The sequence below is a fragment of the Xyrauchen texanus genome, chromosome 1 (assembly GCF_025860055.1).
Source record: "Xyrauchen texanus isolate HMW12.3.18 chromosome 1, RBS_HiC_50CHRs, whole genome shotgun sequence".
NCBI classification, from domain to species: Eukaryota; Metazoa; Chordata; class Actinopteri; order Cypriniformes; family Catostomidae; genus Xyrauchen; species Xyrauchen texanus.
In genome coordinates this window covers 795,486-811,938 of record NC_068276.1, presented here as the reverse complement: position 1 = coordinate 811,938, position 16,453 = coordinate 795,486, and the positions used below count along the sequence as shown (strand labels likewise).

Here is a 16,453-nt window from a genome sequence, read left to right as displayed (position 1 = left end):
TTCAATAAAATTGAAATTTGAAAAGATTTAAATCTCACTGTGAGCTCTAATGCTTTAAAACTTGTTTGTGGTATTGCTACTCATTTAGATGGAACCCAGATGATCCATAGTTGGGCCACATGCATATGATTCCTAGTTGAGCCCCACCTGAAGCCCTGTGAAAATCCAGCATAAAACCTAAATGAGTAAGTAGCTGGGGCCAACATGGAACCCGTGGACAAACCCACTTACAGCTCGTATTTCAGCCCATGGAGTAACCTTGTAGTACCTACAAAAAACAATAAAAGCTGGGACCAAGATGGGTCTTGTGCATGCAGCCCAGTTAGGGCCCACCTGTTTATAAGTGCCATCCTATAGGAAATCCATGTGGGCAGTTGACATGGGGCCATTATGTAACCCGCGGACAATCCCATACAGAGCCCATTTTTCAGCCCATTTCAAACCCACAAGGGCCCCACATACAAATGTGGACTGGGTTAAAGCTGGGACCGAGATGGGTCTTGTGCATGTTGCCCACATAGGTCCCACCGAGTACCAAGTGCAATCCTACATGAAATTCATCTGGGCAATTAATATGGGGCCATTATGTAACCCGCGGACAATCCCATACAGAGCCCATTTTTCAGCCCATTTCAAACCCACAGGGGCCCCACATACAAATGTCGATTGGGTTAAAGCTGGGACTGAGATGGGTCTTGTGCATGTTGCCCACTTAGGTCCCACGGAGTACCAAGTGCAATCCTACATGAAATTCAGCTGGGTAATTAACATGGGGCCATTACGTAACCCGCGGACAATCCTACATGGGGCCCATTTTTCAGCCCATTTCATACCCATATGGGCCCCACATACAAATGTTGGCTGGTTTAACAAAGAGTGACAAATTTAAGGGGGTCTGAATACTTTCCGTACCCACTGTATATATATATATATATACACACTCACCTAAAGGATTATTAGGAACACCTGTTCAATTTCTCATTAATGGAATTATCTAATCAACCAATCACATGGCAGTTGCTTCAATGCATTTAGGGGTGTGGTCCTGGTCAAGACAATCTCCTGAATTCAAAACTGAATGTCAGAATGGGAAAGAAAGGTGATTTAAGCAATTTTGAGCATGGCATGGTTGTTGGTGCCAGACGGGCCGGTCTGAGTATTTCACAATCTGCTCAGTTACTGGGATTTTCATGCACAACCATTTATAGGGTTTACAAAGAATGGTGTTAAAAGGGAAAAACATCCAGTATGCGGCAGTCCTGTGGGCGAAAATGCCTTGTTGATGCTAGAGGTCAGAGGAGAATGGGCCGACTGATTCAAGCTGATAGAAGTAACTTTGACTGAAATAACCACTCGTTACAACCGAGGTATGCAGCAAAGCATTTGTGAAGCCACAACACGCACAACCTTGAGGCGGATGGGCTACAACAGCAGAAGACCCCACCGGGTACCACTCATCTCCACTACAAATAGGAAAAAGAGGCTACAATTTGCAAGAGCTCACCAAAATTGGACAGTTGAAGACTGGAAAAATGTTGCCTGGTCTGATGAGTCTTGATTTCTGTTGAGACATTCAGATGGTAGAGTCAGAATTTGGCATAAACAGAATGAGAACATGGATCCATCATACCTTGTTACCACTGTGCAGGCTGGTGGTGGTAGTGTAATGGTGTGGGGGATGTTTACTTGGCACATGTTAGGCCCCGTTTAAATACCACAGCCTACCTGAGCATTGTTTCTGACCATGACCATCCCTTTATGGCCACCATGTACCCATCCTCTGATGGCTACTTCCAGCAGGATAATGCACCATGTCACAAAGATCGAATCATTTCAAATTGGTTCCTTGAACATGACAATGAGTTCACTGTACTAAAATGGCCCCCACAGTCACCAGATCTCAACCCAATAGAGCATCTTTGGGATGTGGTGGAATGGGAGCTTCGTGCCCTGGATGTGCATCCCACAAATCTCCAACAACTGCAAGATGCTATCCTATCAATATGGGCCAACATTTCTAAAGAATGCTTTCAGCACCTTGTTGAATCAATGCCACGTAGAATTAAGGCAGTTCTGAAGGCGAAAGGGGGTCAAACACAGTATTAGTATGGTGTTCCTAATAATCCTTTAGGTGAGTGTATATATATATATATATATATATATATATATCAGTGGTCATAAGATTTTTTAAGGACCCACAGGGACCCTGTTCAAGCATATTTCAAACCATGAATATCAAGCATTTTCCTATATTTTAAGACTGTGTGAATCCTGTTTACAGACAACACACCACTAGTTAAAAACAAGAGCAGTTTGGAGAGTTGAATTGTGCTTGATGCTTTGACTTCTATTTAACTATTTTTGCTGGCAAAGAAGCAATTAACAAACAAAGTGACCAGTTTTTGTCCAAAAGGCACATTAGTCAACATTATTTACTTGTTTGTTGAATGTTTGTTCTGAATGTCAGCACGACTGTCATAACCTCTTGAATCACTGCTGTGCTATATTCAGAACAAAATCACTCTTGCTCATGTAATATTTATTTATATGTTCCACTGTAAGTACAGTCATAATTCTATAAAATGTCTGGAATAGAGGTGAAATAGAATAATACAATAATCCCAAATGCATTTTCAAATATTTTACTATGTATGAATTGGCCACTATGTATATCTGTTCAATATGTTTTTACAGACAAAATAGAATATTAATTTTGTAGTATTATACATGCAGAAGAATTGCAGCAACATGATTTGAATCTAGGAAAAACCCAATCTTAATCCTGAAATTCCACAACGCCATAAATTAAAAGACCAGTGAGTCTCACATCTGGCCAATAAAACTAACAAAGAGACTTGTCTAGATCCCATATGACTTATAAGATAAGATAAAATTCAACTTTATTGTCATTGTGCAGAGTACAGGTACGGAGCCAATGAAATGCAGTTTTTCGCATATCTCAACTAAGCTGGGGTCAGAGCGCAGGGTCAGCCATGAAACAGTGCCCCTGGAGCAGATAGGGTCAAGGGCCTTGCTCAAGGGCCCAACAGTGATATCTTGACAGTGCTGGGGCTTGAACCCCCAACCTTTTGGTCAGTGACCCAGAGCCTTGACCGCTGAGCCACCACTGGCCCTTGAAAACGTATCTACAAAGAGGCCCCAAGTTCAAAGTTCAAAGCAATAAAAGACAGAACACACACTCTCAGAGTTCCCGAGAGACCAATTTGCAATTTACACTTAGACTCATCAGATCACATGATCACAATGTGTTCATTGTTCAGCAAACATCATCTTAAAAAGGATATTCCTTAATCCAGAAACATCTCACACAAAGTCACAGTACTTTGCTGAATCAATATACAAGACCGCATGGACCAACAGGATATCTAGCCTTGCTAGATAATTCTAACAATTGGTTTGAACTGTGGTAACTTGTATAACTGAAAAATTAATGATTATAACCCGATGTACCTGTGTAATGTTTTATCCATGTTGTATAAACAAGGAATTAACCAGTATGATTTGTAACCAGGGATATTCATGTTTTGTTACCTACACATAATTTGCATGAAATAATGTCAAATTTGGTATGCAATGGTTTGCTTGGTTACAAAGAGAAAGCTGATGACAATGAATATCATGCCTCTTGTACCATTTGCAAGATATAAAAGTTAATGATTAAAACATGCACTATTTATGAGCTGGAGACTCGAAACAAAGGACCATAAAATCAACGGAAAGGACAGTTCATGTTCCTGTGTTGTCTGCCCCATGTTTTCTGTTTCACTTGTCATTTATAACGTTCCGTGTCTCTGCTTATGTTTGGTAAGACTCTCTCTGTTCGTGTTCCCTGCCAGTCTGTCTGCTCGTTTGTGGTTACCCTGCTTTCTCTCTGTCCGTCCGAGGTTACCCTGCTGTCCTTTTGCCCCTGCCTGTTTAACTCGTTCAAGGATTTACCCTGCCCTCCGCGGATATCCGCCCTCCGCATTCTACAGTAATTAGTTTGCCTTTTTCCCATCGTGGATTTTGATTTGTTCCTGTGTTTTGTTTATTTTGTGTTGTTTCAATAAAAGCCGCACTTGGATCCACACCCCCGTCTGCCTTCTCCTGTTTCCACACAGCATTACAAAAGGACCGTTTGAAGAATATTTGTATAATATATTACATGGTGGTATACATACATTGGTTCTCATTTGGTCGATGGTCCATCTGGAAGCCTCCGTGATACAGCCTTTTTTATTTTGTACTCCTCCACGAGGTATCTCCTGTTAATTAATTGTACATAATACGAATGCATACATGCCTTCAAAAGCAATTTGATGATCAAACCAATCTTGCAACAATTATTTGGACATAATTCACAACAATATTTGGCAGATATGTCCATGTGTCTGAACCATGGAGTCATAGCACTGGATTGTCTGGGATTTGAAATCAATTACCTGGTGATAAGGAATGGAGGTAAAAGTTTTAAGACATAAGAGTAAACATAACACGTAATCATACAGTATACAGGTGAAACTCGAAAAATTAGAATATCGTGCAAAAGTTCATTAATTTCAGTAATTCAACTTAAAAGGTGAAACTAATATATTATATAGACTCATTACAAGCAAAGTAAGATATTTCAAGCCTTTATTTGATATCATTTTGATGATTATGGCTTACAGCTTATGAAAACCCCAAATTCAGAATCTCAGAAAATTAGAATATTACATGAAATCAATAAAAAAGGATTTTAAATACAGAAATGTCGGCCCTCTGAAAAGTATAATCATGCTTGCATATGTACTCAGTACTTGGTTTGGGCCCCTTTTGCATTAATTACTGCCTCAATGCGGCGTGGCATGGATGCTATCAGCCTGTGGCACTGCTGAGGTGTTATGGAAGACCAAGATGCTTCAATAGCGGCCTTCAGCTCTTCTGCATTGTTTGGTCTCATGCCTCTCATCTTTCTCTTAGCAATGCCCCATAGATTCTCTATGGGGTTCAGGTCAGGCGAGTTTGCTGGCCAATCAAGCACAGTAATACCATGGTCATTGAACCAGGTTTTGGTACTTTTGGCAGTGTGGGCAGGTGCCAAGTCCTGCTGGAAAATGAAGTCAGCATCTCCATAAAGCTTGTCTGCTGAAGGAAGCATGAAGTGCTCTAAAATGTCCCGGTAGATGGCTGCATTGACTCTGGACTTAATAAAGCACAGTGGACCAACACCAGCCGATGACATGGCTCCCCAAACCAACACAGACTGTGGAAACTTCACACTGGACTTCAAGCATCTTGGATTGTGTGCCTCTCCATTCTTCCTCCAGACTCTGGGACCTTGGTTTCCAAATGAGATGCAAAATTTGCTCTCATCAGAAAAGAGGACTTTGGACCACTGAGCAACAGACCAGTTCTTTTTTTCTTTAGCCCAGGTAAGACGCTTCTGACGTTTTTTGTTGTTCAGGAGTGGCTTGACAAGAGGAATACGACATTTGAAGCCTCAGTCCACTCCTTGTGAAGCTCCCCCACACATTTGAATGGCCTTTTCCTGACACTCCTCTCCAGGCTACGGTCATCCCTGCTGCTTGTGCACCTTTTTCTTCCACACTTTTCCCTTCCACTTAACTTTCTATTAATGTGCTTTGATACAGCACTTTGAGAACATCCAACTTCTTTTGTAAATGGTTTAAACAATGTTTTACATGCTTCTGTCTAATGAACCATAAACAATTGTGATTGTCTACATTATTATTTATCCTAATTTTGTCTATTTATTGCACCTTCAAAAGCAAGGCAAGTTAACTAAAATAATTTTGCTGGATAAACTTAAGTCAAAGTAAATAATACCCAAATACACCTGATTTGAGTTCTATAAAGTTACATTCCTGAAGGAAAAAAGAAAAGATATTTTAACAGAAAAAAAAAGTTGAAGGATCATTGGTCAGGCTGTGATTCTGAAGACCAAAGAGCATTCCACCGAAGTAGAGATAAAGTAATACAAATGCATAGATTACGGAAAGGGTACAAAATAATATCCAAATGTTTGGATATCCCAGTGAGCACAGTTGGATCAATAATCAGGAAAATGAAGAAGCACCACACCACCCAGGCACTGTCAATAAAAGGTCTCAACTCAGCACTATAACAAAAAGGAGACTTGTGAGAGAAGCCACAGAGAGCCAACAATCACTTTGCAGGAGCTGCAGAATTCAGTGGCTGGGAAGGGAGTAATGGTGCACCAGTCAATCATATTAAGAGCACTGCATAACGCTGTCCAACCTGGAGAAAATTTGTTGAGAAGAATTAGCAAAAATCAATGTCACTGTGTGCAAAGCTGGTACATATGTACCCCAAAACATTTAAAGCAGTTATTGCAGCAAAAGGTGGCTCGACCAAATATGAATGTGTGGGGGATGAATATTTATGCAAGCAAGATATTTAATGGTTTTATTTTTCATAAAAATATTTCCCAACAAAAAAAAAACTGTCACCTTACAGTAAGTGTTTTAAAATAAAATATAAATCAGAATGAAATTTCAGTGTACCATTTGTAATTCTGTAATATGAGAGAATTGGTCAGGGGTCTGAATACTTTTGCAGGGAACTGAATATATTTGTCGCTCACCCCCACCATGACCCTAAAATGTAATATGGTTGATGTAACCTCATGTAGTCAGGATGATTCACCACTTTGTCAAATGCATATACTGGGTCCTTAAGCAAAACCATTTGAGAAACATTCCACAAATTTGAGCAGATATTTGTTATCTAAATATTAAATGTATTGTAATAATTAGAAATAATTGCATTAAATGAAAATACGTATGTATGCATATGCATAACTTTTAATGAGTAATGACCTTTGTTTTGCGGATCTGAATCTCTTGTGAAATATGGGAAATTCCAGACTCTATGCATAACATTACATATTGTGTGCATTTAAATGGGCCATGACGATGTCAGATTAACCTCAATATATATCTGACAAATAGTTTTGCTGGGCAATCAACTTTCTTGCTGCTTTGAATGTGAAATCTTCCTCTGCTTATATATTCATGTTCAGTATGCTGTAAATTGAAAGACAAATCATTTATACAATCACATTTCATTTCTAGGGCCAGGCACTAAATCAGACAACAAATATTAATTTGGGACTGAACAAACATTGTCATATAGCATAGTGGATGTACATATAATTGTATATTATACAAGTATTCTTCCAACTTTAACTAAAAAGTGAAGCACCAATTAACATTGGATCCAATAAATTCTGGAAGTATTTCTACTACTAGACTACAGGCCGTTCGGTGAAATTGTCACTGTTGCATCTTTGTTAAGTGTGGGATTCATTGATCTTGTAAATGGGTTTTTGTGCCTTTCAATGCAAAAATATGAATTTCTATAAAGTGTTTAACTTGTTGCAAAATCCGCTTAACTTTAGATTATCAACAAAGTAACATTATCTAACTGAATGTTTATGTATTTTTCAAAATTGTGTATCAGTGTGCTGAAGATTGAAAATTACTGATGCGGACATGAACAATTAAAACTTCTTAATGTTAAACCCTGTCAGAGCATCTTGGTTGCCACCATCTTGGTTGAAATATAAGACTCGTGCAAAAACCAAGCTGCATCATGACCTGCAGGAGGCGCTACGCATACTCGGCTTGCTGTGCAGACCAGGCCTCCAGTCCTCGGCGTCGCCTGATGCCGGTGGCGGGGGAGAGGACGTCGTAAGCGGTGTGCGAGTAAGCGGAAGCGCGGCAAGAATGTGGGGGTCCATGCTAGGCTAAAAACAAACCCTAGCCGGCCGGCTCTCCCATCTATCCTGCTCTCAAATGTTTGCTCCCTGGACAATAAACTGGACTACTGGACTAGAGACTGCTGCGTCTTTGTTTTCACAGAGACGTGGCTCAGTGACAGAGTTCCGGACGCCGCCATTCAGCTAGACGGGCTCGCCTCGTTTCGTGCCGTCAGAAATACAGCTCTCTGTGGTAAGACTCGCGGTGTTGGCTTGTGTGTTTACATCCACAGGAATTCACCACTGTTATTATAACCGGAGTTTACATTCCCCCCAGTGCTAACGCTAAGGAAGCGCTCTGTGAACTGTATGGGGCTATGAGCGAACTGCAGAATGCTCACCATGTTTATTGTCGCCGGAGATTTCAACCATGTGAATCTCAAGACAGTGCTCCCTAAATTCCATCAGTATGTGGACTTTGCAACGAGAGGGGCGAACGTGCTTGATCTTGTTTACACAAACATCCCAGGCGCGTAGCGGGCGGAGCCCCGCCCCACCTCGGCTACTCAGACCACACCTCTGTTATGTTAATTCCAGCATACAGACTGCTCGTCAGACGCACAAAACCGCTTCAGAAGCAGGTTAAAACTTGGCCAGCAGGAGCCATATCTGCTCTTCAGGACTGTTTTGAGTGTACTGACTGGCGCATGTTCAGGGAGGCTGCAACATATGGCGATTCTACCAACTTGGAGGAATACACAGCATCAGTGACCAGCTACATCAGCAAGTGCATTGATGATGTCACTTTCTCCAAGACTATCACTACACGCTCCAACCAGAAGCCGTGGATGACTGCGGAGGTGCGCACGCTGCTGAGGACCCGAGACTCCGCCTTCAGAGCAGGCGATAAGGCAGCCGAACAGCTAGGGCCAAACTGTCCCGGGCAATCAGAGAGGCAAAGCGCGCACACGCCCAGAGAATCCACAGTCACTTCCAGGACAGCTGAGACACGTGGCGCATGTGGCAGGGCAACCAGGCCATCACCAACTACAGGACAACATCAGTTGCATGTGACAAAGATGCCTCCCTTCCAGATGCGCTGAACGACTTCTACGCTCGGTTTGAAGTGCAGAACGACGTGGTGGCGAGGAAGACCACCCCTCCTCCCAATGACCAGGTGCTCTGTCTTACCACGGCGGATGTGAGGAAAACTCTACGTAGAGTCAACCCACGGAAGGCTGCTGGACCGGACAACATTCCTGGCAGAGTGCTCAGAGGATGTGCAGACCAGCTCTCTGAGCAGCGCTGTTGTTCCAACGTGATTCAAGGCCACCACCAATCATCATGAAGTGCTTTGAGAGGCTCGTCATGAGGCACATCAAGACCCAGCTGCCCCCCTCACTAGACCCACTGCAGTTTGCTTATCATCCAAACCGTTCAACGGACAATGCCATCGCCACAACCCTCCATCTAGCCATCACCCACCTAGACAAAAAGGACTCATACGTTCCAATGCTGTTCATAGATTTCAGCTCAGCATTCAACACAATAATTCCTCAGCACCTGATTGGAAAGCTGAACCTGCTGGGCCTGGACACCTCCCTCTGCAACTGGATCCTGGACTTCCTGACTGGGAGACCTCAGTCAGTCCGGATCGGGAACAGCATCTCCACCACCACCACACTGAGCACTGGGGCCCCCCCAGGGCTGTGTGCTCAGTACACTGTTGTTCACTCTGCTGACTCACGACTTTGCAGCAATGCACAGCTCGAACCACGTCATCAAGTTCGCAGATGACACAACCTTGGTGGGTCTCATCAGCAAGAACGACGAGTCTGCATACAGAGAGGAGGTGCAGTGGCTAACGGACTGGTGTAGAGCCAACAACCTGTCCCTGAATTTCGACAAAACAAAAGAGATGGTTATTGACTTTAGGAGAAAGTGTGAGATCGCTCTCTGCTGAACATTGACGGCTCCTCTGTGGAGATCGTCAAGAGCACCAAATTCCTTGGTGTTCACCTGGTGGAGAACCTCACCTGGTCCCTCAACACCAGCTCTATCACCAAAAAGCCCAGCAGCATCTCTACTTTCTTCGAAGGCTGAGGAAAGCACATCTCCCACCCCCCATCCTCACTACATTCTATAGAGGGAGTATTGAGAGCATCCTGAGCAGCTGCATCACTGCCTGGTTTGGGACTTGCACTGTTTCGGACAGCAAAGCCCTGCAGAGAATAGTGAGGACAGCTGAGAAATCATCGGGGTCTCTCTTCCCTCCATCAAAGACATTTATAAAAAACACTGTATCCGCAAAGCAACCAGCATTGTGGACGACCCCACACACCTCTCACACAAACTCTTTACCCTCCTGCCGTCTGGCAAGAGCTACTGAACAGCTTCTTCCCCAAAGCCATCAGAATCCTCAATACTCAGAGACTGGTTTGACACACACAAACGTGTCCTGAGTTGCACTTTAATTACTGTCACTTTATATCTGTCTGCTACCTCAATAACTGCAAATCTTTTTGCACTACTGTGTACTGGTCGGCACTGCACTGTCTCTCACTGTGCCTATTGTCCTGTTCATTGTTAGAAATTGCTTGTACTGTCCCGTACTTTTGGATATGTTTGCACGTGGACTTTATATAAGTATATAGGTATTTTATATAGGTATTTTATTTAGTTGTGTAGTCTCATGTGGTTCTATGTTTGTCCTATGTTGTTTTTATGTAGCACCATAGTCCTGGAGGAACGTTGTCTCGTTTCGCTGTGTACTGTACTAACTGTATATGGTTGAAACGACAATAAAAACCACATGACTTGACTCATGGAGGGATTGTGTGTTCCTGGTGTATCTCGGGCAGTTGTTGTTGCCATCCTGTACCTGTCCTGCAGGTGTGATATTCGGATGTACCTATCCTGTGCAGGTGTTTTACACATGGTCTGCCACTGCGAGGACAATCAGCTGTCCTTCCTGTCTCCCTGTAGCATGGTCTTAGACGTCTCACAGTACAGACATTGCAATTTATTGCCCTGGCCACATCTGCAGTCCTCATGCCTCCATGCAGCATGCCTAAGACACGTTCATGCAGATGAGCAGGGACGCTGGACATCTTTCTTTTAGTGTTTTTCAGAATCAGTAGAAAGGTCACTTTAGTGTCCTAAGTTTTTATGACTGTGACCTTAATTGCCTACCGTCTGTAAGCTGTCAGTGTCTCTATGACCGTTCCACAGGTGTATGTTCATTAATTGTTTATGGTTCATTGAAAAAGCATGGAAAACATTGTTTACATTTTTATATATTTATATTGCATTTTCAATATGTTGTCCAACTGAACACGATCAAATAATTATATAATTTTTAAAATTGTATATTTTTAAATCTAAAAAAAAAATTCAAATAATGACAAAATAATGGAGAACAGCATTATTACCTGCATAAATCCAGATGCACAGTGTAGTCAAGCCCACTTGTTAAATATATGATTCAGGTGTCTGGATCACCGTGATTTTGTTCAGTCCTGCCAAAGTGTGTAGGCATGGGGAGTAACAGAATACTTGTAACAATGTTATGTAATCAGGTTACAAAAATGTTACTGTAATCCATTACAGTTACATAAAAACTCAACGTATTCAGATTATTTACATTTTATCAAAATTGGGACTACTAGCAGGATTACAGTTTTCAATGTAAAAATATAAACAAAGATCCTCCTGACATAAAATGATAAAGACCGCTGCTTGCTTTAGTACAGAATACAGATATGATCAGATGCTGGAGATCTCTTCTGGTTCTCTCTCGTGACTCATGTGAATCTGGCTCCACTTACCGTTGCATGCGCATATAAAATCTGTTTCACGTCAACACTGTGCTCTCCAAATGAATCAAGCCATTAAAAGTTTAATCGCAATAGCCAATGGAAAAATATTTCCATTTATGTGAAAATTCCAAAATTCTCGTCACTTCAATGGAGAAAAGGAAAACAACAGTATAGTTCAGAGCAATTTACCTTCCAGCTGTGAAGATGCACTGATTTTACAAAGACTTGACATATAATTTAAAGAAGCATATAATGGTAAGACCCATATGAAAATCATGTTAAAAGAATAGGTAAAATTTGTCATAAGTGTTCCCTAATTTCGCCATCAGAGCGTCTTTCGTTTCTTTTTGTGGAAGAAATAGCGAAACGACTGCTCCCCCGAGTGAACGGCCTGAATGAACTGAAATGTTCAAGATGTAATGACAACTGTAATTGGAGTGGTGGTGGTGTAGTGGTCTAAGCACATAACTGGTAATCTGGTAATCAGAAGGATGCTGGTTCAAGACCCACAGCCACCACCATTGTGTCCTTGAGCAAGGCACTTAACTCCAGGTTGCTCTGGGGGATTGTCCCTGTAATAAGTGCACTGTAAGTCGCTTTGGATAAAAGCGTCTGCCAAATGTAAATTGGGACAGCATTTCTTTATTTTTTCTTTGTTAAACAAAAACAATTGTTCACATGCATACCAAATTAATTACAATTGTATTAAGTTCTTAGGGGAAAAGTGCAATGATAATATATCTGGTTTTGATACTTATTATAAATGTATTGTTAAGAAGTTCAAATGTATGGGTGAGGGAGAAATACAGGCAAATGTAACATTTGAAAACTCATAGAAAGTAGGAATAAGTAAATCAAGAAACACTAAAAAGGTTTACATCTATTTTTATCTAATCATTTAAACAAGTTTTTTTTTGTCATTAAAATCCTTCTTAAACATAAACACTGAATCACACAGAAACATTAGCTGGTGATGTTTGAATGTGGATCATGAGCAAGCAGAGGACAGATACTGGAGGCACTGCATTAATAATAATAATAATAATAATAATAATATAATAATTATAATAATAATAATGATGATGATGATGATGATGATGATGGAGAAGATAGACTGTGATCTACCTATTTCAGCCAGAAGTTAATGAATCATCAGTGCCAAATAGTCTACATGCTAACTGCAATACATGGCAGTGTTTTTGAATCTGAGGTATATCCTGTCATATTTTGCTTAATGTTAACAAAGACATAATTCACAGCATCTGTTCAAATTGTATTTACTTGATAAGAAAATAAACTGTTTTCTGTAACAGATCACCTGATTTGGTTAAAAAAGGTTTTCTTCATTTGAACATATACTGTTTTCCTATTAAGGTTCATGTTTTTTTCTTATACTGTATATAATAATAATAATAGTTACATCACTCATACCATTTTTCAAATACAGTGTGTTTGCGTTCAGAAGGAATGATTAAAAATATTTCTGAAAATATTGCATTTCTCATGACTATTCTCATATGTATATTTTGAGGTAATCAAAAAGTAACAAAAGTAATCTGATTACAGTAATTTATTATTGAGGTAACTGGATTAAGTTACTGAATAATTTTGTAAAAAAAGTAATCTGTATTTGTAACTGATTATGTTTTAAAAGTAACCCTACCAACCCTGAAAGTGTGTCAGATAATGGTGGTCTGCTTTTTTACGTGTGCAAATAGTTTCATAACTGTAAGTTTGAACCTCATACCTTAAATGTTTTTGAATGTAAATTTTATTGAATATTTTTATTTGGGCTGACTTTACTATCACAGACCTTTCATGTGTGAGTAGTTAAAATGTACATTTGTGAATGTGTAAATAATGGAGCACCATACATAGTCCATTTCACATCCATGATGGATTTTAAAAGCTCATGGTGAAGTGTTCTTAGATGCCAGCTGGTCTGATCTATTCAAACTTTATATGCACAAGAATCTTCACATGTTCACTGAACATGATTTCTGCCATCCAGTCTCAGGTGCTCTTACAGATGAAGATTATGTATTCCAGTCAGCTACAGCAGAGGGGAGAGAAAAAAGGATGATACAAAAACAATGAATACATTGGTCAGATGGTCATTTACATGGTAAAGATTTAATTCAACAATGAGGTTCTGTTGAAAAGTTCACAGTCATTGATGTTCGAGGAAGCAACACACGGTATTAAGCACCAATAATATGTAAAGTTTTGAACAAGATGATCTGAGTCATTTCCAGAATCAAAATGACATTATAATTATATTTAAAGTACCTGCATGAAATAACATCTGTAATTACACTGTTGACCCCTAACACTTACCCTACCCCAACCTCGGTAACAACAAACATGTGAATCTCAAAATCTAAGTGAGAATTTCACAGAACACATATAGCATGTTCACAATAAGTGCATTTGATCAAATGTTTATTTTTTTAAACTCTGGAGTATTTTTGGTCTGCCGCCTGCAGTTTTCCACACTCAAATTTAAAAGCTCACCATTCACAAATACTGTGGAAAAATTGCAAAGAACTGGTCTAATTTTTCAGAGAACCCCTCAAATAAAATTTCATCATTAATAAATCATATTATCTTATGATAAACAGAATAAAAAACAACAACAACTTCAAAATTTTTTAAGCATGTAATTTTGGTTCTGTTCACCCCATCTCTCTCCAAATAGTCTTATTATATTTCACTTGATGGCAGAAAAATATTGTTCCCTATCTGTCACTCACTCGACATTGTGTCGATGAGTTGACACTACGGGTCGCTTATGGGAGCCCAGACATCTCTGATCTTGAGAAAAGGCCAATGAAAATTGTTGTGTGGAATTTGCATGCCAATCCCCCGGACATACAGGTATAAAAGGAGTGACGCTGCAAGTGCACATCAGATATCTTCTTTGGAACCGAGCAGTCAAGTTCACTGAGCTGAATTCCTCCTGCCGTCTCCATTCATCTCTCTCTCTAGGCTGTTGGATCTACGGCGCATTCCAGACACATAAAAGAGTTTAATTTCCTCTAAAAGAGTGGCACAAATGAAAAACATCTATTTGAAGAAGCCTTTTCGTTTGTGTATGTTTCCTGGTTGCGATCGTTTCCTCTCCACTTCCCACGGCCACTATCGCTGCCTCTCGTGTGGGGCACTGCCCACGCAGGGACAGCGCTTGTGGACTGATCATGCTCTCACTGCGAGGGCATGATTCTGGCAACGTTGCGGTCGCGACTATCTCGTAAGAGGGAAAGCCAGCGGCTCCCCGACTCGGTCCTTCTACCCACGGTATGAGGCAGGGTCGGTTAGCACTGGGGGCGATTTGGTGATTTCAATGGCTTCTCCACCAGGAAACCCCCCACACCCCTGCATCCTCGTTTGCCCCTGCGAGTTCGTGATGTGACCGCCGACTCATCTCTGGGCAAGTTCACGGTTGTGTTCGCGGCTCGCGAAGTAGATTTGCTTTCAATTACAACATCGGAGAGTGGGTTGGTTCAGTGCCATGCTTGCCCGGGTGGCTGCGAGTGTCGGGATGGAGTGGAATCCTCCGCTCCCCCTTGTACCCTCGCGGCCAGGTGAACGGTCCTGGGGCTCCGACCGCCCCCGTACCTTTCTTCCCAGAAGTGCATGATGAGCTCACATGATCGCTGCGGGTGCCCGAAACTGGTTCGCAGGCTCGTCCTCTCTCACTACCCTCGACGGTGGGGCTGCCAGGGGTGCTCGGCGACTCCCCGGATTGGTAAGGCGATTGCGGTGCACTTGTGCCCGCAGAGCGCCGTCATCTGGTGGAGCTGTCCGAGTCTCCCGTCCAGGGCCCGTGGGTTTACATCGTCACTCACGACTGAGCCTACAGTGCCACTGGACAGGCCGCCTCCGCCTCCGCCCTGCACGCCATGGCTCTCCTGCAAGTACACCAAGCCATGGTGCTCAATGAACTGCACGAGGGTAGTTCTGACCCGAGATTTATGCAGGAGCTGCGCTCGGTGATCGGTCTCACCCTCCTAGCGATGATGGTCACGGCGTGGTCTCTCGGCCAGGCGATGTCCACCTTAGTGTTCCATGAGCGCATTTGGCCCAACTTGGTCGAACCAGTTTGGCCTATTTGGCGGCACCGTAGAGGATTTTGCCCAGCATTCCTCAGTGGTTAAAAGGCAGACGTGGACCATTCAACACATCCTGCCCCGGCGCGACGCAATGTCTCGCACGCCCATCTGTTTGTCGCCAAGGGCATCCCCCTGCAGTAGTAACACTGTCCCCGCCACAGCCCTCCCCAGTAGGCTTGCCCTGGTGTCAAGCCACCTGCAGAAAGCAGATGCCACCCGTCTCATGGCCGGTCGCCAAGAACCCAAAAAAGGGTTCAAAGCGTTCCCCGAGACGGGCAGTCGAGGAAGTAAGAGACCTGCTGCACAGGAGCTGGTAAGATCACCACTCCTTCCCCTGGTGGAGGGCTTGGTGGAGGTTCTTTATTTTCCTTTTCTTACCACACTGCATGCCCCAAGGGCCGCGGTACCCACATTCTAAGAAAAAAGCGGTCTCTTTTCTCGGTATGGAGTAGACTCGGTCTCAATGACGACGCGCCTCACAAACGAGTGTGCGCAGTCAGTCCTGGACTATCTACATGTGTTCAGACAGAACACGTTGGTCCCACCAAAATCCTTTCAGAGGCTCCTGGGCATATGGCATACGGCTCAAGTCATTGCGAACCACCCACATCATGGGCCACCTCAAAAGCACAGCGGACACGCCCTCAGGTGGTCCAGCTGATCTGGAGTCGATTCTGCCAAGCACAGGTAGACCTGTTAGTTTCCCAAGAATCCTCACACTGCCCACTTTGGTACTCTCTGACCGAGGATGCCCTGGCACACAGCTGGCCCCTGGGGCTGCGCAAGTATGCATTCCCCCC

General features: G+C 42.4%; 2 protein-coding genes across 4 annotated transcripts in view; one reads left to right on the top strand and one right to left on the bottom strand.

The window, feature by feature from the left end:
* LOC127648178 (histone H3) overlaps positions 1-16,453 on the top strand; it is a 1,095,985-nt gene that overhangs the window by 455,817 nt on the left and 623,715 nt on the right. The window lies entirely within an intron of this gene.
* Positions 1-16,453, bottom strand: part of LOC127647925 (NACHT, LRR and PYD domains-containing protein 1 homolog) — a 249,836-nt gene that overhangs the window by 199,167 nt on the left and 34,216 nt on the right. For 2 of the 3 annotated variants that reach the window (XM_052132456.1, XM_052132465.1), the window contains one exon: positions 13,451-13,594. The exons of the other annotated variant lie outside the window; for it this stretch is intronic. In XM_052132456.1, coding sequence (XP_051988416.1) covers positions 13,591-13,594 — 4 coding nt within the window. In that variant the 3' untranslated portion in view covers positions 13,451-13,590. Of the gene's footprint in view, positions 1-13,450; positions 13,595-16,453 lie in introns of those variants that run through there. 3 annotated transcript variants of the gene reach the window in all.